At 46.7% G+C, this 26924-nt stretch overlaps 1 protein-coding gene across 2 annotated transcripts in view; it reads right to left on the bottom strand.

Moving 5' to 3' along the window:
* SLC35F4 (solute carrier family 35 member F4) overlaps window positions 1-17742 on the bottom strand; it is a 193277-nt gene extending 175535 nt beyond the window's left edge. For both annotated transcript variants that reach the window (XM_050952639.1, XM_050952642.1), the window contains exon 1: window positions 17589-17742. In XM_050952639.1, coding sequence (XP_050808596.1) covers window positions 17589-17691 — 103 coding nt within the window. In that variant the 5' untranslated portion in view covers window positions 17692-17742. The remainder of the gene's footprint in view (window positions 1-17588) is intronic.
* Between the last annotated feature and the right edge of the window lie 9182 nt (window positions 17743-26924).

Below are 26924 nucleotides of genomic sequence, written 5' to 3'. Positions count from 1 at the left end.
GCCTAATCCACTCAACCTACAGGAAATGTAAGTGCAGCAGGGGACCTGACATTGCAGATTTTCAGTTCACAGTAGTGTCAGCCTTCCTCTGTCTGGCCTCTAGGGAAGCCGGCCTCTGAATACATCAGAGGAGATAAAGTCTGGGGCTGCAACTGTCATCTGAGGATCTCTGCACGGTCCACATCTCACCCCCAAGCAGGGCCATTGTAAATGACAGCCTGCAGGCTGCTCTGAGTTACCCCAGCTGTCACTGGTCTCAGAGGGTCACCACGTCAGTTGGGAAATGCCACGGCGTGGGAAACACCAGGGTGCAGATATGCCCAGCCACATCTTTTCCCCTGGCCATACCCTCTCTGCCAGCCACATGGAGGGTGTGTAGCATAGGTGCCATTATGGCAGCTAAACCCCACAGGAGTTTTCCCTGCGCTGGGGTGATCCTGCTGCACTGGGGTTAGCACTACTTTGTACCACTGAGCAGGGTGAGGCAGATGGAGCAGAGCAGAGTCTGGGGCCTTGATATCCAGCTTGAGAGTAGTGTTCAATGGGGGAAGATGGAAAAAAAACTAGGTAGGGCTTCAGTTTTGTCTAGAACCGGACCTAGAACCATCCCTCACTTCTGAACATCCCTGAAGTAGGAGAAGCTGTGGAATCCAAACCTGGACCCATGGAAATGACCTCTCTCTCTCTCTTTATACAGGGCCTGTCATAAATACCACTATTGCAGTATCCTATTGTGTCCCCAACTGTGACTGGGGCCCCAATGTGCTGAGTGCAGCACAAACAGAGAGACAGACCCTGCCCCAAAAAACTTAATATCTAAATAGGTTATTGGCTCAGTTTAATGATGAGGAGCCAAACCCAAACCCTGGATCTCGCCTGCACGTTGTACATGTGCAGGGACTCCTCAGCAGTGCTGCTGGGTTTCTTTTCCACTCCCACCAGGACAAGTTTGCCTGGCTTGTCTTATTAAGACTGTAAACTCTTCAGTGCTGGAAATGTCTTATCTATGTTTGTAAAGTGCCATGTAAATTTATGCACTGTATAAATGTTTTATTATAATAATCAGCAAGGAGCAAGTTTTCAAAGGCACTCTAAGTTATGCCTGTAATGTTTCTATGGGCACTGCAAATCCCTCACATACACCGGTTAGTAGTGCACCTGAGTACCCCTCTGCACGTCCATGTAGTACGTTTAGGTACCTGCCTTGGAAATGCTGGCTCGGTGAGGTGGCACTTCATGTGACAAGGTCCATCCGTGTCTAACTGAACTTTCTGGACACCACTGATATAGTTATGCAGTTTTGGGCTGCAATGTTGTATACCCTCCACCCCGCAAAATTAGGGAAATTCAGAGCTATAAATGTTACTAACTCTTCAACAATAGCAGTGGAAACTGAGGCAGGAGCAGGCAGCGATTAGCCCAGGGAAGCTTCTAACAAAGCAAGGAACAGAACTACTCTCCTAGTTCCCTGTCTTCCACTTTAGCTTCTCCCCCTCTCCAGTGCATTCTCTTTATCAACATATAATGATGGGATAGCATAGTCTATGTTGAGTGACCATACATCTTGTTTTGGCCGGGACAATCCCTTTTTTAAGCTCTGTTCCGGCCGTCCCAACTCTTTTGGCAAAACTGGGCATTTGTCCCATTTGCTCTTGCCAAGCGATCATCAGCTGGCAAGAGCAAACGGGACAAATGCAGTTTTGCCAAAAAAGTGGGGTTTGACTCCTAGCGAGGGATGGAGGAACATGTGTGCGGGAATGGGGATGAGTGGCAATGCTAGCCCAGAGTGGGTGGGCAGTAGAGGTGGGCCTTGGGCCAGCCCCATGGGGGCAGGAGGCACGGGGACTCAGGACCCCGCAGGGGTGGGGGGCCTTTAGGAAAATATGGTCACCCTAAGTCTATGGTCTTACTTTTGTAAGAGAAGTTAATAAATAATAACAACTAGCATCTTATATAGCACTTTTCATCAGCAGATCTCAAGGCACTTTACAAGGGAGGTCAGTATCATTCAGTTAAATAAATTGTCTGGTTACACAAGTCCTGGAATAGGTGAAAGTAACATGTCGCCCACTGTAAATAATGGTTGAGACGGCTGTGTTTATGGCATACTACATCATCAGCCTCCAATGGTGCAGTAGATACGATGTCGCATGAGGGATCTTGGCACAACAAGATGCAACTTCTTATCTCTAAATGTCCTTGCTTCTTTTAGTGCTGATATTTGGAAAATTTGGGTGCAGGATTTTCATCAAAGTTAATGTGGATAAATCAGTGGACCCAGATTTGGAAATCTGGAGGGGGGCGGTTGAGGAAGCATCTTTAAACAGATTTTTGTATCTTGTTGATTTTGTTTCTTTAGTGGCAGTTTTATTTTAAAAACCTGCAATGTTAACTCTTTCCCTTGTAGCCTGTCTCTTGTTTTTAATATGGAGTCAATGAAGGGATAAACATTAATGTCCATCTTGTGTTGTTGTTTTTTTAACAAAATTACTCCAAAACCCAATTAACAGTGTGACACTTCAGAGCAGAGCAGTAATCTTAACTTTCAAAAATTCAGAGTATATTTTTGCTTGCCAAGAATACTTAATACTACAAATAGGAATCGCATACAAAATCCCAGTGAGTGTAAATTCATAGTCAATGTCATTCGAGTTTCTGAAATTTTTGCTGACATTTACAGAAAACGTGGAAATGGCAGATGTGCTAAATGACTTTTTTCATCAAAAGGGTTAGTAGTGATTTGATATCTAACATAGTGAATGCCAGTGAAAATGAAGTAGGATCAGAGGCTAAAACTGTGAAAGAGCAAGTTAAAAACTATTTAGACAAGTTAGATGTCTTCAAGTCTCCAGGGCCTGATGAAATACATCCTAGAATACTCAAGGAGCTGACTGAGGAGATATCTGAGCCATTAACAATTATCTTTGAAAAGTCATGAAGGACAGGAGAGATTCCAGAGGACTGGAAAAAGGCAAATATAGTGCCAATCTATAAAAAGGGGAATAAGGACAACCAGGGGAATTACAGACCAGTCAGTGTAACTTCAGTACCAGGAAAGATAATGGAGCAAATAATTAAGCAATCAATTTACAAACATCTAAAAAATAATAAGGTGATAAGTAACAGTTAACATGGATTGGTCAAAAACAAATTGTGTCAAACCAACCTAATAGCTTTCTTTGACAGAGTAACAAGCCTTGTGGATGGGGGAAGCAGTAGATATGGTATATCTTGACTTTAGTAAGGCTTTTGATATTGTCTCACATGACTTTCTCATAAACAAACTAGGGAAATACAACCTATATGGAGCGACTATGAGGTGGGTGCATAACCGGTGGGAAAACTATTCCAAGAGAATACTTATCAGTGGTTCACAGTCAAGCTAGAAGGGCATATCAAGTGGGGTCCTGCAGGGATCAGTTCTTGGTCCAGTTCTGCTTAATATCTTCATCAATGATTTAGATAATGACATAGAGAGTACACTTATAAAGTTTGCAAATGATACCAAGCTGGGAGGGATTGCAAGTGCTTTGGAGGATAGGATAAACATTCAAAATTATCCGGAAAAACAGGAGAATGGTCTGAAATAAACAGGATGAAATTGAAGAAGGAAAAATGCAAAGTACTCCACTTAAGACAGAACAATCAGTTACACACATACAAAATGGGAAATGACTGTCTAGGAAGGAGTAGTGTGGAAAGTGATCCGGAGGTCATAGTGGATCACAAGCTAAATATGAGTCAACAGTGTAACACTGTTGCAAAAAAAGCAAACATCATTCTGGGATGTATTAATGGGAGTGTTGTAAGCAAGACAGAAGAAGCAATTCTTCTGCTGTACTCCGCACTGATTCGGCCTCAGCTGGAGTATTGTGTCCAGTTCTGGGTGCCACATTTCAGGAAAGATGTGGACAAATTGGAGAGAGTCCAGAGAAGAGCAACAAAAATAATTAAAGGTCTAGAAAACATGACCTGTGAGGGAAGATTTAAATAATTGGATTTGTTTAGTCTGGAGAAGAGAATACTGAGAGGGGACACAATAACAATTTTCAAGTATGCAAAAGGTTGCTATAAGGAGATGGGAGGTAAATTGTTCTCCTTAACCTCTGAGTATAGGACAAGAAGCATTAGGTCTAAATTGCAGCAAGGAATATTTAGGTTGGACATTAGGAAAAACTTCCTGTCAGGGTGGTTAAGCTCTGGAATAAATTGCCGTGGGAGGTTGTGGAATCTCCATCATTGGAGATTTTTAAGAGCAGGTTAGGCAAACACTGTCAGGAATGGTCTGGATAATACCTTGTCCTGCCATGAGAGCAGGGAACTGGACTAGATGACCTCTCAAGGTTCCTCCCAGTCCTATGATTCTATGATTCTATCGTTAAGATCATCATAGATATTACCACATGATTCCCATTAATATCAAATCAGCTCTTTTTGACCTTGACCAAACAAGATGTCAATAAACATTATTTTGCCCTCAACTACAGGGGTTCAGCTACTATAGTTTTAACTTGTATGGCGCTCCAATGGAAGTTAATGCCATGCAACTACGAGCAAAATTGTGCACTTGTCACCAGGGAGCTCAGTTCCATTTAGGCACCTAAATGCAACGTACAGAAGATATGGCCACTGTATTTAAGTGTATAAATGGGAGCTGAACATTTCCAAAAATGTGGCCATTAGAATGTAAATCTTAAAATGAAAACATCCACAGAAGTCATCGGGACTTTGTCCCGTTTTCATACTACACAATACAGAGAAAGAAAAATAAGGTACAGGAAGCTGACATTTTTCAAACGTAAGTAATTTAGATTTATAAAGCATTTTATAAATAAGTGATTGGTCCATTTTACCCTCAGGTTTCTGTGGAAGCTTACAGAGAACAAACATGTTCATTTAGCCACAAAACAGGAAAGTGGTGACAATCTAGCTAACAAATATTTTGTTCAAAATGTAGCTACTTTGCTCTTGAACTTCATGGAAACAAGCACAGACTTTTGAAATCCTGAGAATTTTACCATTTTTATGCATGACAAGATTTAACCCAATTTAAATCATATATTGTAATAAAATAACATTACGACTCTCATTGAATTGGTAAAGGGATCTAGTGTCAGAGGGGTAGCCATGTTAGTCTGGATCTGTAAAAGCAGCAAAGAATCCTGTGGCACCTTATAGACTAATAGATGTTTTGGAGCATGAGCTTTCATGGGTGAATACTCACTTCGTCAGATGCATGTAACGAAGTGGGTATTTCCCCAAGAAAGCTCATGCTCCAAAACATCTGTTAGTCTATAAGGTGCTACAGGATTCTTTGCTGCTTTTAAAGGGATCTAGGAAGAATTCAGCCAGGCTAGAGTACAGCTGCACGAATACTGTGTTTACTTTGTATCCTGCTTCTGGTTGTTACTTAAGCACCTAGAGGCAGATTTTTAAAGGTGTTTAGGTGCCTAAAGATGCAAAAATCCATGTAAGGTAATGAGGCACTTTTCAAAATCCCACAAGGTGCCCATCTGTCTCTTTAGGTGCCCGGATCTTTTAAAAACTGGGCACTCAGACACTGCAGGGATGGGTGCTATAGATAAGATAGTGTCTCACACCTTCTGGTCACCAATGAGAATCTAGCCCAGCTAGACATTGACTGAAAGTTGTGACTATGGGTATGTCTACACAGCATTTTGGAGCAAGGCTCCCAGCCCAGGTCGACAGACTCAGGCTTCTGAGCCCAAACTGCAACCTGAAAGCACTGTCAATACAGAGATTTGTAGAGCACTGGTGTGAGCCCCACTAGCCCAAGTCAATCGACCCAAACTGGGAGACTCACTCCAAAATGCTGTGTAGACATACCCCGTGTGGCACTCTGTTCTCCATAGACAAGTGTTCCTACCGCATTGGCTTGAATTGCTAAGCCTTGCTGGCAGAACTAGTCAAAGTTTTTCATTTGAAAAAAAAGGTTTTGACAAAAAGGTCTTTCTCCCCAAAACAAACATTGCGGGGGTTGTGAAATTTTCCAGGTTTTTGACAAAAAAACAGAAATTTTTCAGTTTTCAGAAACATTTTTTTTTGGTCTACTTTTTCCAGTGGCAGAATGGAAATAGGATGAAGGGGAGAAAAAAAAGTTAAACAAAAAAAGCTGGTGGCAGCTATATTTTCTGGTAGTCTCCTGAGGGAGGCCAAGTATTGAGAATTAACTAACTGCTTTCTCATACCCAGAAGCAGAGCCGATGTGGGGGCTGGGGTGTCATGTGCCCACGTCCTAGCCTTCTGCCAGAGTTTATATCTTTATTTCTTTTTTTTCTCCTAGGACTGGGTTCAGAATTGTGCCTCCTTTCCACTATCAACAGTTATGTGTCACCTCTGCCCAGAAGTGATCCGCCCAAGGGCAGACCCACTGGTGAGGGCTGTGTGGGGAAGTCTCCACTCTACTGCACATGCTGTATGTCTCCAAGATGTTCATTTTGCAGAGTGGTAGAACGCATCCTGAATCACGTGTAAGTAGTCGCAGGTTCAAATCCCATCTACTGCATTGCACAGGAGACTGATATTACTGCCGCTGTCCTGTGGCACTAAAACGCGCAATCAAATTTCACCATTGCAGGGCTCAAAACATGCCTGCCAAGTTCTGTCCTATAGAGAACTAAAAGGGACTGAGCTTAAACCAATCAAAATGGAAGTTCCTAAAGAAAATGCACTAGAAGATGATATTTTAAATCAAGAGTGATCAATTTAAACACACATCACACTAGCTAGCGCAGCCTGCTGTCCCAGAAAGCCCTGACAGATGACATACATACAGTCCCAGGTTCTCAGATAGCTCTCTTACACATTGGGTTGAGTTCTGTGTGCTAAATCTCACAGAAAAGGCTCGCCAAAAGACCCAGTCTCCACACAGAAGAGAGATGGTTACACAGCGTCTTTCCTCAGCAGCTGAGCACATTTGCACCATTGGCTTCAGTTCCAGAAAGTCGCTTCACAGGCAGTAATTCAGTGCTATAACCTGGGCAGAGCGCAGTATGTAAGACAGGAAGGAACAAAAATTGGAGAGGAAGGTGATTTATACCTGGTGCTTTGTCCCTCCCCTTGTTCTGTATATGGAGGCCTAGTCACTGTTTAACCTGAGTTGCATTTAGTGGAGTCATCCCCGGGACAGCGCTGTCGCCATTGCCCATCAACAGAACTGCCAGTGTTTGGCCAAGAAAGTCGTAATAAGATTGGAACAAGCACAGGAGCTCTCACTGTCCCACACAAGGAGCGAGGGGAGCTTTGAAGGAACGCGGCTTCCCGAAGCTAGGGAGCAGAGGGAGAGCTCCTCTTGGCTGTAAGCAGAGGAAGGGGGAGCTGAGCTCTGCCCCCTTCACTCTTGCTCCCAATGAAACTGGAATAGAAGCAAACTAGCTTCTCTCTCTCCCTCTCTGAAGAGAGCAGGAGGTTAAACCTGTGTCAGACCCAGTCCGGCTCACCCAGTCTTATTTTACAGTAGCTCACATAAAACTCACTAACAAAAAGTAGTGAAATTACACTTCCACAAGGGAAAAGTCTAGGGTGAGGTTTTACCAAATGGTTCAGAGACAGCTTTATCACTACATTCCTGTGAAAGGCGAGAGACCAGCTCAAGAGTGAGGACATAGGTGTGACAGCCACCCTCTTGGCTGATGCACCAGGGACCTCTAGAGCTAAAAGGCTGAGCTGCTAAAGCATGAGTGGAAGAGCCCAGGCTCCACAGCTGGGGGCCATAACTATTCACATCCTCGACAAACAGGCACGGGGGGCTCTGTAATGCACACTTCTCGGCAGGTTACACAGACACCCTTGTACCTAGGCTAGAGCAATGGGAGAACCAGATCCAAGAATGGTAAGAACTGTTGTATTAATGCTCAAACAAGACATCTTCTGAATTCAACAGACCAGATCCACAAACAAGGATCCCAACTAGTGAGAGCAGAGTGCTAAAGTCTCTACTCTTTCATCATTTTGGCCAAGAATAAGAGAACCATTTCAAGGGGAAAATACATGGCTTTTCAGCCTGGCTGAGGCTATGTGGTAACATGCAACAGCCTTGTTTTATGAGTCCTAGTTGCCTTACAGCTTGGGATTCTCCACTGTCTATCTAAGTATTTATACAGTCACTCATTATTATGGACCCCTATGGTATCTAAGCATTAAAAACAAGTTCTTCAAAGTCAAATCCACACGCAGCTGGAACAGACTTTGAAATCAGAAGACAAGGAAAGATCATGAGCCAACATGAGGCCACAGAATTATACAAGAAAACCAAGCCAAACAGGACATTTTTTCCATCAGACAGAGTGCCGATAATATGCAGATGACACATCCCCACCTATCCTTCACCCCATACAACCACACCACTACCACCAAGACAGATGAAATCAGCTCATGGATGCAGAAGAGTTGGCTAAAGCTGAACCCAAGCAATGAAGAGGTGATGCTGGTGGGCAGAAGAAAGTCTTTTCAAGAACTTGCATCCAGGGTGCAGGCTCCATTGGTTGCAAGTTCAAAACCGCAACTGGTCACTTCAGTCCGTAGTCTAGAAGTTCTCTTGGATTCCTCACTGATGCTGAGCTCTCACAAAGCAACAGCCACGAGTAACATTTTCTACCACAGAGGTTCTCAAACTGAGGGTTGGGACCCCTCAGGGGTTCACAGGGTTATTACATGGGGGGTCACGAGCTCTCAACCTCCTCCCCAACCTCACTTTGCCTCCAGCGTTTATAATTGTGTTAATATATAAAAAAGTTTTTTTAATTTAGAAGGGGGGTCGTACTCAGAGGCTTGCTATGTGAAAGGGGTCACCAGTAAAAAAGTTTGAGAACCACTATTCTACCATTTCTGGTTGGCTAGGAAACTCTACTCCATCTTTGCATACAAAGACCAGACCTCAGTTATTCACACCTTCATCACCTCTCACTACAGCAATGTGATATACCATGACATCTTCAGCACTTAGGAAACTCCAACTCGTATGGAATGCTGCTGTGCCTCTTCTCAGCAACGCAGGCTACCATGAACACATCACACCTGTTCGTTGCTCTCTATGCTGGCTTCCCACAGAATTTCTAAGCCAGGTCAATGTCTCAGTGCTTATCTTCAAAGCACTCCATGGCCTGGGCTCATGATACCTAAAGATCATCTGAAGGTCTAGGACAAAGACCACAGCTGACAACTTCACTCCTTTCACAATGAGAAGCTGCACACCTGTGGCCTTCACTCTTGAATGTCAATCAACATCTAAAAATCTCAAGCAGACTCTTATTTAGTTTCCTACAACTCTGTCATTCTTGTGTTAGAAAAACCCATATATGAAGCAAGCATGACTATAGCCTTGCCTCTCTTAAGTGTGAAACTCACCCCCAGGCAGAGAGCTAGGGTAAAGCCTACTTTGAGGGCATTCTGCTAGGAGTGAATTCCACCCTTATCGAGTAGAGTGGGTCCAGCGAATTCAGCCCTTTTTCTATTTGCAGATTATCCACAAAGAGACTGTGATTTTTACAGAGGTTTTCATTACCCAACATCAGGTGTACATGAACAAATCCCAGCCACTGGTGGGTCAACCAGCAGCAAGTGGGTGAGCCAGAAAAACAGCCATTTGCCAAGCACTTGCACAAAGGTATGTTTGCATAAACAAATAGCTAATAAGAAGGGAACACATACAGATAAAGCAAACAGCTGCTCAGAATTCAATCCAGTGCTCCTAACCGTGTTTTACAGTATTTGCCTGGGACTGCGCCACCAGCGGAAGAATGGAAAGGCGGCTTATTGGCAATATATCCAGAGGAATAGTGGGAGGAGAAGAGAATGAACTGAAAAGAGAAAGAGATGAACTGAAGGGTGAACGTAGGGAAGGTGATTGATTTTACACAGAAAGCTTTTGGCACATTAAAGACAGCTAGAGACACACAGCTAGAAGCAATTCCTGTAGGCACCACATGGATTATGCAACTGTAAATGGGAGAGGAGGTTGGTCCATGACAGTCCCTTGATCAAGATGCGGTGTGTGCCAGGGCTGCCCAGAGGATTCAGGGGGGCTGGGGCAAAGTAATATCAGGGGCCCCTTCCATTAGAAAAAGTTGCAATACTATAGAATACTATATTCTCATGGGGGCTCCTGCAGGGCCTGGGGCAAATTGCCCCATTTGCCCCCTCCTTCCCCCCAGGTGGCCCTGGTGTGTGCTGTACTGGGCTTTGAGATCCCCTAGCCTCAGTACTATACAACACAGTTAACTCTGTTACTCTACGCAGTGTGATGCAATGTAACACCCAGGAATATCCAGTGAAGAATGCAAATAAACATTTCCCTGACCAAAATGAAAGGCAGCATTTCTTTGAAAACGAGCATCACTTAAGTATCTTTACAAATCTGGGTCTAGGTGACTTGCTGAAGGTCACAGCGTATTGAAGCCAAGTACTGAAGCTTGATCCTAGCCTATAAGGCTGAACCACAAGACCATCCTTCCTTTGGAGGGCCTTGAGTTCCTCACATGAAAGACACTACCGAAGCATTATTATTAATACCAGAGTATCATTCACAAGCACATTCTTGAATACCACACACAAGACTTTAATAGAGGTGCAGCAATATTACTAAATGCAGCAACTACCCAAAATATGGATTTATTACATTAAAAATGATGCGCACTGAACAGCCAGAATACGGTCAGTAGAGAATATCTATTTCATTCCTTTCACTTATGAGAAACACGTTCATAATGTATCAGAGGGGTAGCCGTGTTAGTCTGGATCCATAAAAGCAGCAAAGAGTTCTGTGGCACCTTATAGACTAACAGACATATTGGAGCATGAGCTTTCGTGGGTGAATACCCACTTCGTCGGATGCATGTCATAATGTACTTTTACTTGGGGCTCTCGAGAGTTATATACATTTTTCACATCCTGAAAGACAGATAATAATCTCCTTCCTGGAGGAACTATCTCATCCCTTTTCTAGTCTGCTATGGCAGCTTCTTTAGACTATACTTTGAATCAAAGATCACTCTTTCCTTTCATGCACAGAAATCTCATATCTTAAAAAAAGCCAGATACACATGTATTTGTTAACGTTGTGCTTGTAAACAGGCTGTAAGGTAATACCTACACAGTTACATGTTCTGTAACCGGATCTCTGCTTCATTCATTCAAAACTGATGAGATTTTGAATTATGGGTTAGATCTTTGGCCCCCATGGCACCAAAAAAAGATAGAAAGTTGCCCTGACAGATCAGCCTGGGATTCCCATGCATCAGGGAATTCCTGGCTGGTGTCAAGAGGAAGGAACTATGGCATTAAGGCTGTACTTTCGCTGGAAATGCTACAGCTGTGTCACGGTAGCACTTCAGTGTAGACACTGACTACAGTGATGGGAGGTGTTCTCCTGTCCTTTACTTTATCCTACTTCCCAGGAGGCAGTCACTAAGTCAATGGAAGAATTTTTCCACTGCCCTAGCACTGCTTACACCAGCGGTTAGGTTGGCTTAACGTCAATCAGGGTGTGTATATTTCACACCCCTGAGCGATGTAGCTGGGTTGACCTTTCAGGATAGACCTGGCCTTAGTTACCTTTGCCCATCTTAGGTCCTGCCCCAAACCTAGCTCATCCAGACTTCTGTCATCTTCCAACAGGTTCAAAGGATCTTCCTTCACAAATTCAATTAAACCACCCAATCACACGTTCTGTATGCACTGAGTAGCTTAAAATCATGCTTTGGCAGTAGAGCAGAGGACTACAGAAAGCACAACAGCAGTGTCAGGCTAGTTCCAGAAAACAGATCAGGACTTAATTTTCCTCACTGAAAGTGGGGACCTGCCTGCAGGGCATGTCACTTGGTAAATGTTGAGAAGTTCTTGTTCTGTCACGTGCTTCTCACTATGGCAGAGCTATTGATACAGCTACTGTAACAGCCAGAAGAGAATTCACTGCGTTGTTTTGGAGTTTGTTTCTGTTTCGCGACTTCTTATTTTTTAAAGGCTAAAAGCTGTGGCCTGGAGCTGTGGAAGCTATGGCCCTGATTCAGCGAATCACTCGAGCAAGTGTGTAATCCCAACCTGATCCAACAAAGCACATGCTTAACCTTAAACGCAGGATTAAATCCAATGGGCTTAAAGTTAAGCAGGTGCTTAAGTGCTTTGCTGAATCAGGGCTCAAATTGCCAAAGTAAATCACTAAAAACTGGAAGCTTCTATATCAAGCTAACAAAATAAATGTCTTATTTTCTACTTCTGCTCGTACACAAGGCCACATTCACTCCTTCATCCAAGAGTGCTAAGTAAGGTCACGGTGCAGCGATAAAGCTACACAGTGAAGTGGTAGTAAACCATACTCTGCATTCACTGTAAGAATCCAGGTAAAGTATTCAGCTGTGTGGCCCGTAAAGAGGACAGGACTGCTGTTGGTGACACTGGACAGCTCCCTCTGCACGTGGTCCTGATGCTGCCCAATCACCAGACAGCCTGGCCCCACTGACAGCTTGCCAAAAAATGTCTGCACACAGCAAAGCCCTATGGCATAATAATATGCAGCATCTGGGCTGATGTCAGTTGATATCAGGGGGCATATTCTGTAGCAGCATCTAGATTCTTTCCCAATCCCTGTCAGCCAGCCCAGGTGGTTCAGACTCACCTACACACTGTTCATGCTGCAGGGTGTTCATTCTGCTCAGAGTGTGTCTGCCGACCAGGATCCTAGCAGGGACCCACAGAACACCTGTCTGCAGCCCCTGTGGAGTCTTAGTCTCAGGTGAGGCTTGTTCTAAGATCTCTGCAATAGACTCTTACTATCCTTAAGTGCTTAGATACTACAGTGATGAGTGCTGTAGAAAGACCTAAGATAAACAGAATATTAGGGTTGGAAGGGACCTCAGGAGGTCATCTAGCCCAACCCACAGCAGAACCAATCCCCAGACAGATTTTTGCCCCAGATCCCTAAATGGCCCCCTCAATGATTGAGCTCACAACCCTGGGTTTAATCAGGCTGATGCTCAAACCACTGAGCTATCCCTCCCCCCCCGAGAGGTAACACATTAGTGAACACGAGGGTCGCCAACAGTCCAGTTGAAAAGGGGCCCAGATAGCGTCCGGTCAGCTCTCCTGCAGGCAGGGGAAGCACTGAGTCATCACCCGTGCCAGGCCCTACTCAGCCAGGGCCACCTCCTAGCTGCATCACGCGGCTGCAGCTCCCAGCCCTGGCTCTCCGGGCGAGCCCCTCCCAACCCACACAGGAGGGGAAGAGCAGTGAATGAGGGTGGGGCCTCATGAGGAAGGGGCGGGCAGGGGTGGAGCCTTGGGGGAAGGGGCACGGTAGGGGTGGGGCCTCAGGAGGAAGGGGCAAGGCAGGGAAGGTTCCATTTTTTATATATTACACAGTTTCCAGTTTTTATATACTATAAAGTTGGCAATTCTAGTGAACATGCTTGTCCACACAGAAGGGATGGCTATTGTGTCTCCAATTCTCCCTTTCCTCTCCCACCCTGCCTGCCGGTGTGCATTGCCTAGCGCTCAAGGTCAGAACCTGGAATCTCTTTTCTGGGCCAGTGCGCCTACCATGCAAAATGGACACTTGTACCCTCGCAAATCCTATAGGGACCTAACAGGAAAAAAGGGCAGCGTCCTCCTTAGCTTACAAGCTAGGGAGCTTTTACACACTTCTATACATTTTAAATTGGGGAATGATGGCGTCAAGTTATACACAAATCACCTTATACACAGGAAGACATGGTATTAGTTTTTGGAAAGGGCCCATCCATATTGGGAGTAGGCGGGACAGAGAACTATCTTCTCTTATTCCTAAAAGAGGGGCCCAAGCGCTAGATGAGATCAACTACATACAGACAGATGGGAAAACTCACCCCTGTAAATTAGTATATTCAGAAGGATCTCAATTTCTAATGCTACATTTCATGCGATGTAAACTTTTTGTAACGTATGTATTTTAGCAAGGATCAAAATCTTAGTTAATGGTAGAGTACAGTAAACCTTTTACTTCTTTAGCTACTTTTTTTAGAATGAATAGACAAAAGAAAAATATCTATTACTCTGCAGACTGATAGGACTGTCATACACACACGCACATTTTCCATAGCTCCACGCTCACATACTGTACCAGTTGGAGTAAAGACATTTCCTAGAAAATACTGTGTTTCTGCCTTTTTGTAAGATCAGCTATTAAGTCACTCATTGATCTTCATCGTTATATTTCACCGACATTATATCTTTATTTCATCTTCCCATTACTTCACACTGGAAATACACTTTGGTCTCTAGTGGGTGAAATTCATCCCTGTCGTGCGGGCCAGCACGAGGCCTATGCACTACGCTGTACTTGGAGGTCTTAGAGGGAAATCCTGGCTCCACTGAAGTCAATTTAGAATATCAATCTATTTAGTATCTATATTCTTAATATGTAGAACGTCTGGATTCTCAGAATTACAACTGTATAAAACAGTGCAAAGTACAAGAGACTCATTTTTAAAAATCACTAAAATAATTTCAGAATACATTTTAACTTAAATAAAGTAACACAGTAAAATCTCCCACCCAATATTTTCAAAAGTGACTACTGATTATGGGTGTGCCAAGATTTGAAGTCCCCATCTTGAGACACCCGAAGGGCAGCTGATTTTTCAGAGCACCCACCCTCTAAGATGTCTTACCTTTGCACCCAAAAACTGAGTCAGCTAAAATCACCAGTCTTTCTGTATTGCCAGTTGCAAGCCCTCAAAAATCACAATTTCAGGTTCCAAATATCATGACACTGGCTTAAAGATCATAAGATTTTTTTAAAAACAGTATTGTTTTTATTTGCTTTCTAGTTTTTGACTATTTAGGTGAACTTGGGTCAGTTTTCAAGCTTTTCTCTGCAACCACGAGGACCAGAAGCTTATTTTGGTTTGTTTTTTTCAAATGAAAGCCACATTTCTCACCTAATCACCTGCTTCTAGTCCCTGGGGTTCTAAGGAAAACCCCACATATCAAGAAGCTTGCGATATAACCATGAGTGTTGGCAACACTAAATCTTGGCCTCCAAGCGTGTTTTCTGAAATCTGTAACGTGTTCAATTTGTAGGATATTTAAGACCCTGTTCCTGCACTGAGCACAATGCAGGAAACCCCCCTGCACCCAGGCAAAGCCCCACCGACTTCAGCAACTTACCTATGCAGAATTGCAATATCAGGGCCTCACTCAACCATGCATTTTGATACAGAGTGTGTATAGAAGAAGGCTGTATTGCAGCAGATATAAAAACCCTGTTTTGCTGCCAAAGCAAACCTGAGGCAATGTGCTTAAGTCTTTCCCCCTATCCATATTTAGCAAATCTCTCGATTGCTCTCCACTGGAGTTTTTTTGCCAGACTTCAGGAATAGGCCCACCTTGATCAGATTTCACTGGTCAGTGGACTGAACCATCACATTACTTCCACATGCTTTTATTCCTGTTTGGTGCGTCTTCCTAGCTCCTCTTCAAAAAGTCCTGGCTTGACTGTGTTGCTAGAGACACATCAAATGACCTACCTACTCTATTGCTCAATGTACCTAGCACACTGCTGGTACCCTACAAATAATCTCATGTGGTGGATTTACTCAGTTTGTTTGTTTCCCAGCTGCAAGCGAAAGAAGAATTTTTTTTGTGTTTCATTTTCTGGCTACTATCTCTCATATCAAGTATAAAGCCTGTGAGCGTGTGTCTAGAACTGACACTTTGTTGGTTGATCCTCGGTTTATTCTTGCCATTAAGGCTGGCTGGCTGTGTTGTAGCTTTTAGAAGTTAATCTTTGATTTCACACAGAGTTTAAACAGCCGTAGAAAACAGATTGTTCTTTATTTTTTTTCCACTTAAATTTTTTCCATTCACAAATATACTGGCTACTGTTTCAACTTCGAGTTTTAGTTACTGCATTTTAAGTATCATGTGTGGCCATTTGAGCTTTTGCAAAATGTAAAATAATTATTAAACAATAAAATCCTACTGTGTAACTTTTGCACAGATGGAAAACAGTGAATTACTTTTCATTAGATTAACTTCCATTGTTTAAAAAAAAACATGGTTTTAGAGACCACCGGGACATTTATAGTTCCACAGAAACATTCTAAAGCTTTACCAGCTGCCAAAACCCCACTGTTCTTAATTAAAACCATCAAAAGCAAAAATATTTAATTCTACAGGGAGCACTTGCTTTAATTTTTGCTTCTTCAGCTTAAAAAAAAAAAGGCCTTCACCAGAGAAGTTTTATATTAAAGTAGCATGAAGAAAATTCACTCTGTAATTCATTGCTTTTTTTTCTGGAAAAATCTAACCCTATACAATTAAGTTTTGTGCAGAAAATGAGTATTCTACCTGTCTTATGTTAAAACAGCTACTAGAGAGGAGTGCTATATATTTAAACCTTCCCAAAACAGAGTGAAATGCTAGAACTATTTTTTCAGAGCTTCACTCTCTGGACTGAGATTAGTGAGTCAAGCAAAATTCCCGCAGACTGCGGGACTGAAGCGTTAAACACAGGGCACACAGACTGTACAATCAACATTCCTTGTCTTGTTCTGAGCTCTGTCATTTTATCTGTTCTACGGGGATCGCCTAATTAGCTGGCCTCAGCCATGAATTTGTTGTAGCAAATCAGGATCTAAATCCACGATCTCTGAATCCCTCATTTCAAAAAGCAAAACCAACCCCGTTTAGTTTAACTTGCCAATAAGTAAAGTATTCAGAGAAGAGAACAAATCACCTCTGTGCTACAGGCGGGTAAATTCTAAAACAATGACTTGTCTCTTCCATAATATCGGACGGGATATGAAAGAGTGGCTCCAGACACAGCCGGAAAACTAATGACCGCGAGAAACCTGCTACACCGTATGGTCTGTAAATATGAGGGATGGCTCTGCAGCAGCTCCAGGCATCACAAATCTCCTAGGGATTCAGCAATCCCATGATCTAACTTACCGGAAAAGACAAGGCTACCTGTACAGCAGCTTGATTTTTGGTGGGTGGAATAAAGAAGGGGGGGACTTTACAATCCCATCTGACTTTTAAGGGAGTGTGTGTGGAAGCGAGTATCTTTTAGGCGAGCAGCACCACATGCCATCTACCAAGGAGAGGCGGTTGTTGAGATCCTCCTGGGTAACTAAATGGGGGTGAAACAGTTTGTGGGCGAGGAGCCGCACTGCACACCGAGCAGCAGCCGGGCGCTGGGCTGCCGGACTCCGGTGCTGGCTCCGTTACTCCGCAATTGCCAGCGTTTGGCTGACACGCGAGACCAGGGCAAAGCCCCAGCGCGCAGGCACAGCCACGCGGAGAAACCCAGCCAGCCCCGCGCTGCCCTGCAAGCAAACCCCAGCGAGCGCCCCCCTCGCATCCCTCCCCCACCCCAAAAACCACGCTCCAGGGCAGCTTTTGCAACCCCCCATTTGCAAGTGCCGGCTAAAAACTAGCCCCCTGGTTTCCTCTGCAACCACCCCAGGCTGGGGGAGAGGCACTTGCCACAGCCGGCCCCTGACGCCCACGGCTGCTCCTGCTTCTGTGCAATGCTGGCCCCCGCCCCCCGAGGAAAATCCGCCCCCCACCCAGGGGCGAGGGGGGGAACTTACTTTTCTGGCTGGAGTAGCCGGGGTAATAGCCATAGTAGCCCGTGATCCGTAAGATCCTGTCCTCGATGGTGGCCACCCCGTTGGGCGCTGCCTTGACATCCATGGGGAGCGGCTGGGGGGCAGGTGCGGAGGCGGCTGCTGCTGCAGCTGCCGCAGCTCGTGGTGCAGCCGCTGCTCTGCTCCGGCGCTGGGGCTCTGGCTCCGCCGCCTGGCGCAGGACGGGCTCCCCCCCGCACCGCTGCAGCCGCCGCCGAGTCAGCCTCCCGCGCCGCTGCCAAGCGTCCTGCGGCTCCGCTCGGGCCACGGCTGGGCCACGGCTGGCGGGCTGGAGGCCCGGGTGAGGAGGAGTGCGGTGGGATCGGGCAGCAGCGAGGCTGGGGGCAGGGACACGGGGGTCAGAGGCTGGGGGCAGGACACGTTGGGGGTCAGAAGCTGGGTGGCAGGGATGAGGGGGACAGGAACACATTTGGGGTCAGAGGCTGGGAGATGGGGGGCAGGGAGTGTGGAGGAGTGGGGTGGGATGGGACAGCAGGGAGGCTGGGGGCAGGGACACGGGGGTCAGAGGCTGGGGGGGTCAGAGGCTTGGTGGCAGGGATGAGGGGGACAGGAACGCATTTGGGGTCAGAGGTTGGGAGATGGGGGGCAGGGAGTGTGGAGGAGTGGGGTGGGATGGGACAGCAGGGAGGCTGGGGGCAGGGACACGGGGGTCAGAGGCTGGGGGGGTCAGAGGCTTGGTGGCAGGGATGAGGGGGACAGGAACGCATTTGGGGTCAGAGGTTGGGAGATGGGGGGCAGGGAGTGTGGAGGAGTGGGGTGGGATGGGACAGCAGGGAGGCTGGGGGCAGGGGACACGGGGGTCAGAGGCTGGGGGGGTCAGAGGCTTGGTGGCAGGGATGAGGGGGACAGGAACGCATTTGGGGTCAGAGGCTGGGAGATGGGGGGCAGGGAGTGAGGAGGAGTGGGGTGGGATGGGACAGCAGGGAGGCTGGGGGCAGGGACACGGGGGTCAGAGGCTGGGGGGTCAGAGGCTGGGTGGCAGGGATGGGAGGGACAGGAACACATTTGAGGTCAGAGGCTGGGAGATGGGGGGCAGGGAGTGGGGAGGAGTGGGGTGGGATGGGACAGCAGGGAGGCTGGGGGCAGGGACATGGGGGTCAGAGGCTGGGGGGGTCAGAGGCTTGGTGGCAGGGATGAGGGGGACAGGAACGCATTTGGGGTCAGAGGTTGGAGATGGGGGGCAGGGAGTGTGGAGGAGTGGGGTGGGATGGGACAGCAGGGAGGCTGGGGGCAGGGACACGGGGGTCAGAGGCTGGGGGGGGTCAGAGGCTTGGTGGCAGGGATGAGGGGGACAGGAACGCATTTGGGGTCAGAGGTTGGGAGATGGGGGGCAGGGAGTGTGGAGGAGTGGGGTGGGATGGGACAGCAGGGAGGCTGGGGGCAGGGACACGGGGGTCAGAGGCTGGGGGGGTCAGAGGCTTGGTGGCAGGGATGAGGGGGACAGGAACGCATTTGGGGTCAGAGGCTGGGAGATGGGGGGCAGGGAGTGAGGAGGAGTGGGGTGGGATGGGACAGCAGGGAGGCTGGGGGCAGGGACACGGGGGTCAGAGGCTGGGGGGGTCAGAGGCTGGGTGGCAGGGATGGGAGGGACAGGAACACATTTGAGGTCAGAGGCTGGGAGATGGGGGGCAGGGAGTGGGGAGGAGTGTGGTGGGATGAGACAGCAGGGAGGCTGGGGGCAGGACACGTTGGGGGTCAGAGGCTGAGTGGCAGGGATGGGTGGGACAGGAACACATTTAGGATCAGAGGCTGGGAGATGGGGGCAGGGAGTGTGGGGAGGAGTGTGGTGAGATGGGGCAGCAGGGAGGGTGAGGGCAGGGATGTGGGGGACAGGAACACATTTGGAGTCAGTGGTTGGGAGATGGGGGGCAGGGAGTGGGAAGGAGTGTGGTGAGATGGGGCAGCAGGGAGGCTGGGGGCAGGAACATGGTGGTGGTCAGAGGCTGCGGGGGCATGGGAGCTGGAGCATGGAGGGGGCAGGGAATGGAGGGAGGAGTGTGGTGGGGCAGAAGGGATGTTTTGTGGGCAGGAACACAGGGGTCAGGGGCAGGAGATGGGGGACAGGAACACATTGAGGGTCAGAGGCTGGAGGGCAGGGAGGTGAGGGGCAGGAACACAGTAGGGGTCAGAGGCTGGGGAGGTAGGAACACAGTGGGGGTCAGAGGCTGTGGCAGCCAGGAGATGGGGGTCAGGAACACATGGGGGATCAGAGGTTGGGAACACTTTGGAGGTGAGGGGGCTTGGACAGCAGGGAGACTGGTGATCAGGAGCTTTTTGAGGCCATCATCCAACCCACGGCTGCTCCTTCCCTATGTGGCCTCTGTTCTGGGCAGGAAGGGAGCAGGGTCCTGCTGTGCATGGACAATGTAAGGGAACCTTTGCTCCTTTCCTCCACCCAACCCTTGAACTGAAAGGGTCAGGAGCCTAGTTCTTTGCTAGCCTTCCCAACTCGGTGCTTGATCACAGCTGCTATAGAAAGCGTGGAACCTCACAGGGAAATTCATGAGTGTAGAGGCAGAGGCATGACATTTGCTTGGTCTACTGCCCAGCCTAGGTGTAGTATCAACTACCCTTCCAAATTGCATGCAAGCCCCTCTCCTGCTTCTTGGATCTGCCTCCAGTGTATGCTGTGAAGAGGGGGCAGAGGCCTTCAGTCCTCCCCGCTAAAGCAGAAGTGCTCTTCCCCTCCCCTGGATTTGGAGAACATTGTGGGAGACTTTGAGCTCCTCTACCATACCCAGCTCAGGACTGTTTGGTTCTTGTCTCCTTCATGCAGTCAGATCTGTACCCCAAAGCGCCTCCTTTTGGTAGGATCAGCTCCTTACCCTTGGGGAATCTTGCCTCTTCTGAATCACCCTCCATGTGTCCTGTTGGTGTTGGGATGAATCCTGTAGCCTCATTCACTCTTTTGCCAAAGGAGTCAATGTTGGCGGTGGATGGAGAGGGAGTTATAGGATCTGACCCTAAACCCACTAACCAGATGAGCAGAGTATGACATATTGCAAACTGTTAAAATTGTATTCTGACACTTTAAATTCTTTGAGGTTTTCCTTGTCTTGCTTGCAGGGTAGGGGGCTCTGGAGGGAAGCAAGGTGGAGTGAGTTGTACATTGCTGCCTTAGGGAGCAGCCTGCTTTATCTCTCTCTGTTTTTGGTTCTTGTGCATTAGGGCTCTGGATTCTAAGTCATCAAGTAGTGCTATGTTGCAACCTTCCAGAAAGAGTAGTTTGTTTTTATCTAGTATCTCTGTTTGTATTCCATGAACATAACATGGAGAGTATATAAAAAGATAGGGCTGGATTAACCACAACAGTTTAGCACTTTCTTTCATTTGATCCTTTTCCTCCCTTTGGTCTAGATGGTTCCCTCAGGCACAGTCTTGAGCAAGGATTGGTATGTAGACTGCACCATCCCAGGAGCAACCCCAGGGGGCACTGTGCCCTAGGCCTTGTCTATACTCAAAGTTTTACCAGCATCGCTATATCAGTTAGGAGTTTGAAAAAAATCACCAGCCTAGCTGACAGAGCTATGCCAGCCTAAACCCTAGTGTAGATGCAGTTAGAGTGGCAAAAATTCCTCCTGGGGTATTGCTTATTCCATGTGGGGAACCAATGTAAGCTATACTGCAAGCTGCAGCTATAGCTATACTGGTATATTAGTATATTCCAAGGTGCCAATTCCCCCAGTTCCCGGGGGATGCTCGGCCCCCGGTCCACCCCAGACCCTGCTCCCACTCCACCTCTTCTCCCAAGTCCCCTCCCCTGCCTCTTCCTGCCCCCATTCCTCCCCCTCCCTCTCAGTGCCTCCTGAACGCCGCAGAACAACTGATCACACCAGGCGGGAAGTGCTGGGAGGGAGGGGGAGGAACTGATCGATGGGGCCCACTAGTGGGTGGGAGGCCTGGAGGGCAAGGGGGAGGAGCTGATCTGCGGGGATGTTAGTGGGTGCTGAGCACTCACTATTTTTTTTCCGTGGGTGCTCCAGCCCCAGAGCACAGCACGGAGTCAGCACCCGTGATATATCTATACCGGCATACCCTGTCTAATGAACACAGGGCCTTTGAGACACTATGGCTCCCGTACTCCCTTCTTGCTTTGGGCCAGGGAGTAGCATTACAGCCCTTTACAGAGTGCAGCACAGCTTAAAACAGGGTAAGGCCAGAAGGGACGGTTAAATCATCTAGGTCTCTCTCTCTCTTGCAAGTATGCAGATGTTGGAGATGGAGATCCCGGTGCTATAAGCGGAGGATAGCCTCAGGAGCAAGGGAGGCTCGGCCCTGCAAACTGCCCTCCTACTGTCAGGTTGGGCACTTTTCCACCACATGAGCTGCCCCACAGTCACGTGTGGGGAGGAAACCAGGCCAAGCTAGTGCATAGTTGCCGCAACTCTGTGTGAACTGTAGAGTAGCCTGTTGAGCCTGATCCAGGGTGTGTGATCAAGTGGCAAGGAGACAGGTGCAGCAATGGACTCCTGAATTTATGCAGCGTCCATCTACACTTCAAATGCTACAGTGGCATAGCTTCAAACGCAGAGCTTCAGCATAGACACTCACTATGGTGATGGGAGGGGTTCTCCCATCACATACTTAAACCACCTCCCACAGAGGCAGTAGCATCCAGTCTTGATCTGATGACATCAAGAGATGGAGAATTCACCACATCCCTTGGTAGTGTGGTGCAATGGTTATTCCCCCCCTCCCCCAGATAAAAATGTGTGTTTTAGGTCTCATTTCTGGCTTCACCTTCCAGCCATAGGTTCTTGTTCTGTTTTTCTCTGAGATTAAAGAGGCCTTTAGATACCCCATATTTTCTCCCCACAAAATAATCAAGTTACCACTCAATCTTCTTTTTGATAAACTGAACAGATTGAGCCCTTCAAGGCTCACTGTCAGGGGTTCTCTCTTTTCTGCACCCTCCCTGCACTATCCCCACCTCACATCCCTCCAGGAGCTGGTGCATGGGGAGGGAGGTGGAGTCACTTCCCCTTCACAACCCCAGGCTTCCAGCCCCTGCTCTTCACGCCAGGATGCCCATCTTATGTAGCCATGCAGAGAAGTGGGCTCTGGGGCTTAGTTCCCCACCCCCTCCACATGGGAATGTAAAATGAGGCCACAAGACAAGCCTTTTATAAGCCTAAACAAAAAGATGTGTAAAAGTAGGTACTGCACTCACTTAACACACAGGTTTGTAGGTATTCATTCAATGGTTAATGTTAGTACAGGGCTTTGAAGATTGGAATTTCTTGTGTGTGAACATGTGGATATAATAGATGCTGTAGACTTACCCCTGTGGCACCTCCTGCTGGTGACTCTGGGGAATTAGCTCTTTTTCCAGCCAGGAGCGCCTTCTGCAGGCCAGTGATCCGCCTGTCCTCTTGGCCCCCGTGTCCCTCCCTAGACCCCAGTGCCCTTTTAACTGGGGTGATGCCCACCTGGCAGTACCCCACCAATCTGGGTCTCCCCTCCCTGGGGAGCCCCCAACCCACTATCCCCAGTTTTGGCTACTGCCCAGTCTCCATCTAGCCCCTGTTCACTCGGGCAGACTGCAGTATCAGCCACTCATCACAGGCAAAGGCATTTGGACCTGCTGCCTTTGCCTACCCCTGGGCTGCCCCCTGCAATCCCCAGTACCCCTTGGCCTTATGCTAGGCCCCAGGCTGGAGCTCCCCAGATCCTCTGTCTTTCCCCAGCCCTGCTCCACTCAGGTATCCTGTCTCTAGCTCCCTGCAATCAGGCCCATCTCCCTCTACAGGCAGAGAGAGATTGTTTGCTCCTGGCTTCCCTGGCCTTTTGTAGGGGCCAGCTGGGCCTCATTGGGGCATGGCCACAGCTGAGCCTGCTTTCCCCCTAGTCAGCCCAGGCTTCTTGCCCCAGCCACAGCCCTCTCCTAGGGTTGTTTTAAACCCCGAAGGGCAGGAGTGGATAACCACCCTGCTACAGATGCATTTAAGAGACTAAGTACTCTTTTGATCTTGGTTACTTGTCTCCCCTTGCTCTGCAAGAGACTTTTACTGGTAACTAGTGTAATGGGTGTTAAATCAGCCACACATCGGTGAGAATACACTCAGTCAGGAATGGGAGAATAAATCTAATGTCCCGGGTTTTCATTGCCTATGGTGGTCTAATACCACACAACTAACCTGTGTTCATCTACTAATTAACCTTGAGAGGTGCTGAGTCAATAGGAGTTGCGAGTGCTCGCAGGATCCAGGCACTCTAATACTAAAATTCTCTATAACTCGGAAAGCATAAGTCACTTGTATTGTGTGTTGTTTGGAATCACTGAGTAAATGACAAGGCATCCCCATCCCTGTTCCAGCGGGAGCCACTGTTATGAAACAGTATCGGCATTGATCTCAGCTTCAAAGTCAACTTTCAAGACTTAAAAGTGCTACTTCAGAGAGAAAAGAATTGATCTGGTTCATTTGAAGGTTAAACTAATAAGACCAGAAACAACTGTAAAGTTCAAATTGTTTCTAAACACCATAGATTTGGTTTAATATTTCGTTGCATCTTCCTTTTACCCTTTGTCTTTCAAGGACATGCTGTGCATGTCAAACTTCCCTAGATAATAATGTAAAGCATAGTAATTCTTGAAATTGCTCCTGGCTAGGTTTCCCATCCAGCAACTGACTATATGCAATAGATACAGCAGTACTTCTGTGTCTTTGAAAGCTTATAATGAATTTCAGCTTGGTATTATTTCTGAATTCTTGCTATGCTGACAACTTTAAACAAAAATTAAGCATGTTACTTTTTATATGGAAAAGCTTTTTGAAATGTTACACACAGAAATACAGTGGGAGGTTCAATAGGATAAACTGTATCAAGCATCATTTATTACTAAGAAACAGATATTTACACAATTTAATGCACTTGGGGACTTATTTTTTCCAACTTTTCAAGTTAACAGTCTCAATCTAAATGATTAGCTGCATAAATATGCTAAAGTGATTCTAGAAAGATTTATACTTCCACTGCTCTGACTAAAAACTAAGTCTCCTGTTCAGTAAAGCACATAAGCAGTAGCTTAACTTGAAGTCTGTAAGTCGTCCCATTGACTTCACACAACTCTGACAAATAGGAAGCTTTCACTAGTGAGTGGGGGGATTTATAACACCAATATCCATGGACTTTAAGCTTTCATTTTAAATCAAGAGACTTACCCTTCTATTTACAAAGATAACCTTCTAAATAGGAGAATAATGTAAACACCACATTACTGTCTTCTTGAGTCTGCAGCCAGACAACTCCAGTGCCTCTGTGGCTGCTCATAGCTTTGCCAAGCAGTACTGATGGAAATCAACAAGGTTCTGCTGGGTTTGGAAGTTCTCTTTCAGAACCCTGTGGGAGCACTGTAATTGTAAAGAATCATGTTAGTTTCACACTGCTGCTGCTGCTGCTATATGCTATAGTCTTCTGTGTCTCTATAGGTGCACACACGTACTGTGATGAGAGAGTAGCAGCTCAAAACATTAAAATAGTTGCCTATACTAATGAGTCACTTCTGATATGACTGTCCAGCCAGCATTGTTTTCCTTTGTTCTTGTCTACACTGTTTCTTTAATGTAGCATGAAGAAAACACAGGAAGCTTTTAATAAACAGGTACCCTATTCTCTGCATACAGCTAAACTATAAACCCAGGAATGTTGGTAACTGAGATGAAATCAAATCACATTCAGTGAGGCAATGTGCAAAGCAAAATTTAAATTTTTAAAGAAAAATAAATTACAATTCTTATCATCCTAAATTAAAACCCCAGTACACAATTTTCTATGAAAATATTGAACAGTTTGCCTTAAATAGCTATTGCAATTTGACAGAGGTGTCCAAAATAAAATAAATCAGCATCACAACTATTTTCAGATCTTAAAAGGCTTTTTTCCCTTACGGTTTTTATTATCCCAGTTCTCTTCTCACACCAGTGTAAGTCAATGGAGTTAGTCCAGTTTAGAAACTGATGTAAATGTAAAAAATTAGGCCCCTAGACAGAAGAAAGGGTGTCATGTAGAAGGTGTGAAATGACTGAGTGTCCACTCACCACTGTCAGTGTAAAACTCCCCAGAGCAGATAGGTCTCCATCTTTTTGTGACATACCTGTTTCGTTTTGCATTCTGCCCCAGATGCACTACGTATGAAGAATGACATGGTATCTCCTTCAATGAAACTGCAAGTTACCTATTGCAGAGATCAGAATATATAGTACAGAGGTACCCAAAGCAGAACTCTTGGATCCAGAACCCATCCCCTCCCTGAAACTCAGGAAATTCCAGTTTGGGTTCAAATCTGAAATCAAACCTCAAAATCCTCCCATGACAATGGACCAAAGGAGGCCCCAAATAAGCTGAACATTGTTGAACTTTGGGAGATTACGATTCAGACCTGAGCTAAGGGGGCTGGGGCCCATATCTCTGTACTAATCAGTTTCATTGACCAGTCAAACAGTAAGAAGCGCTCAAGCCTGCATGATCCAAAGCACAAGGGTGACATTGTGGGTGGTGGAGAAGAACCCAAGACAAAGGAAGGAAAGGCAAAGGAAAGAGAGAAATAGTGGAAGAGGAAAGCCAGTGAGAGATTCATGCACACAGACAGGCAACGGAACTAACGTGACATGTTGTGGATTTAACATGACATGAAATCCCGCCGAAGACCCAGAGTGAGTGAAGGACCCAGAGCCAAAGTGCCACTGAAGACCCGGATCGCCGCCGGATGAGTAAAAATTAAAAAGTTAGGCTCTCTTCTTTCGGGTGCAGGGCCTTCTTAGGCACAGAGCCTGATTTGCGGGAATCGGCCTAAAGCTGGTCCTGATCATTTCAGTAGGAGCTGGTCTCTCTCTTTGTCTCAAGAGGGAACACACACAAAAGAGCCCAAACAAAACCTTCCCCCTCCCCAGATTTGAAAGTATCTTCTTTCCTTATTAGTCCTTTTGGTCAGGTGCCAACCAGGTTATTTGAGCTCCTTAACCCCTTACAGGTGAAGGACGGATTTTATGCTACCCTTAAGTGTATGTTTATGACATGCCCCCCAAATCACAGACAGTGCTGGACAGCCTGTTCCACACTGGTCTTGATTTCTTCCTGGAGCTCTGTGTCAATGGAGCGGTATGCCGTTCGGTCCGTCCTGTGGTGGCTGAGAACATCGACGTGAAGCTAGTGCACAGCTTCTTGATCTACTGTCGTTGCATACGTTCAAGGGTCATGGAGAAGTTCACCTCTTCCATGCCACCATCACTTTTTCCTTCGTAGTAGACACCTTCAGGCCACTCAGCGTCATCTCCTCCG

Source organism: Gopherus flavomarginatus, chromosome 5, assembly GCF_025201925.1.
Source record: "Gopherus flavomarginatus isolate rGopFla2 chromosome 5, rGopFla2.mat.asm, whole genome shotgun sequence".
Taxonomy (NCBI): domain Eukaryota; kingdom Metazoa; phylum Chordata; order Testudines; family Testudinidae; genus Gopherus; species Gopherus flavomarginatus.
This window is presented reverse-complemented; position numbering and strand designations above follow the sequence as displayed.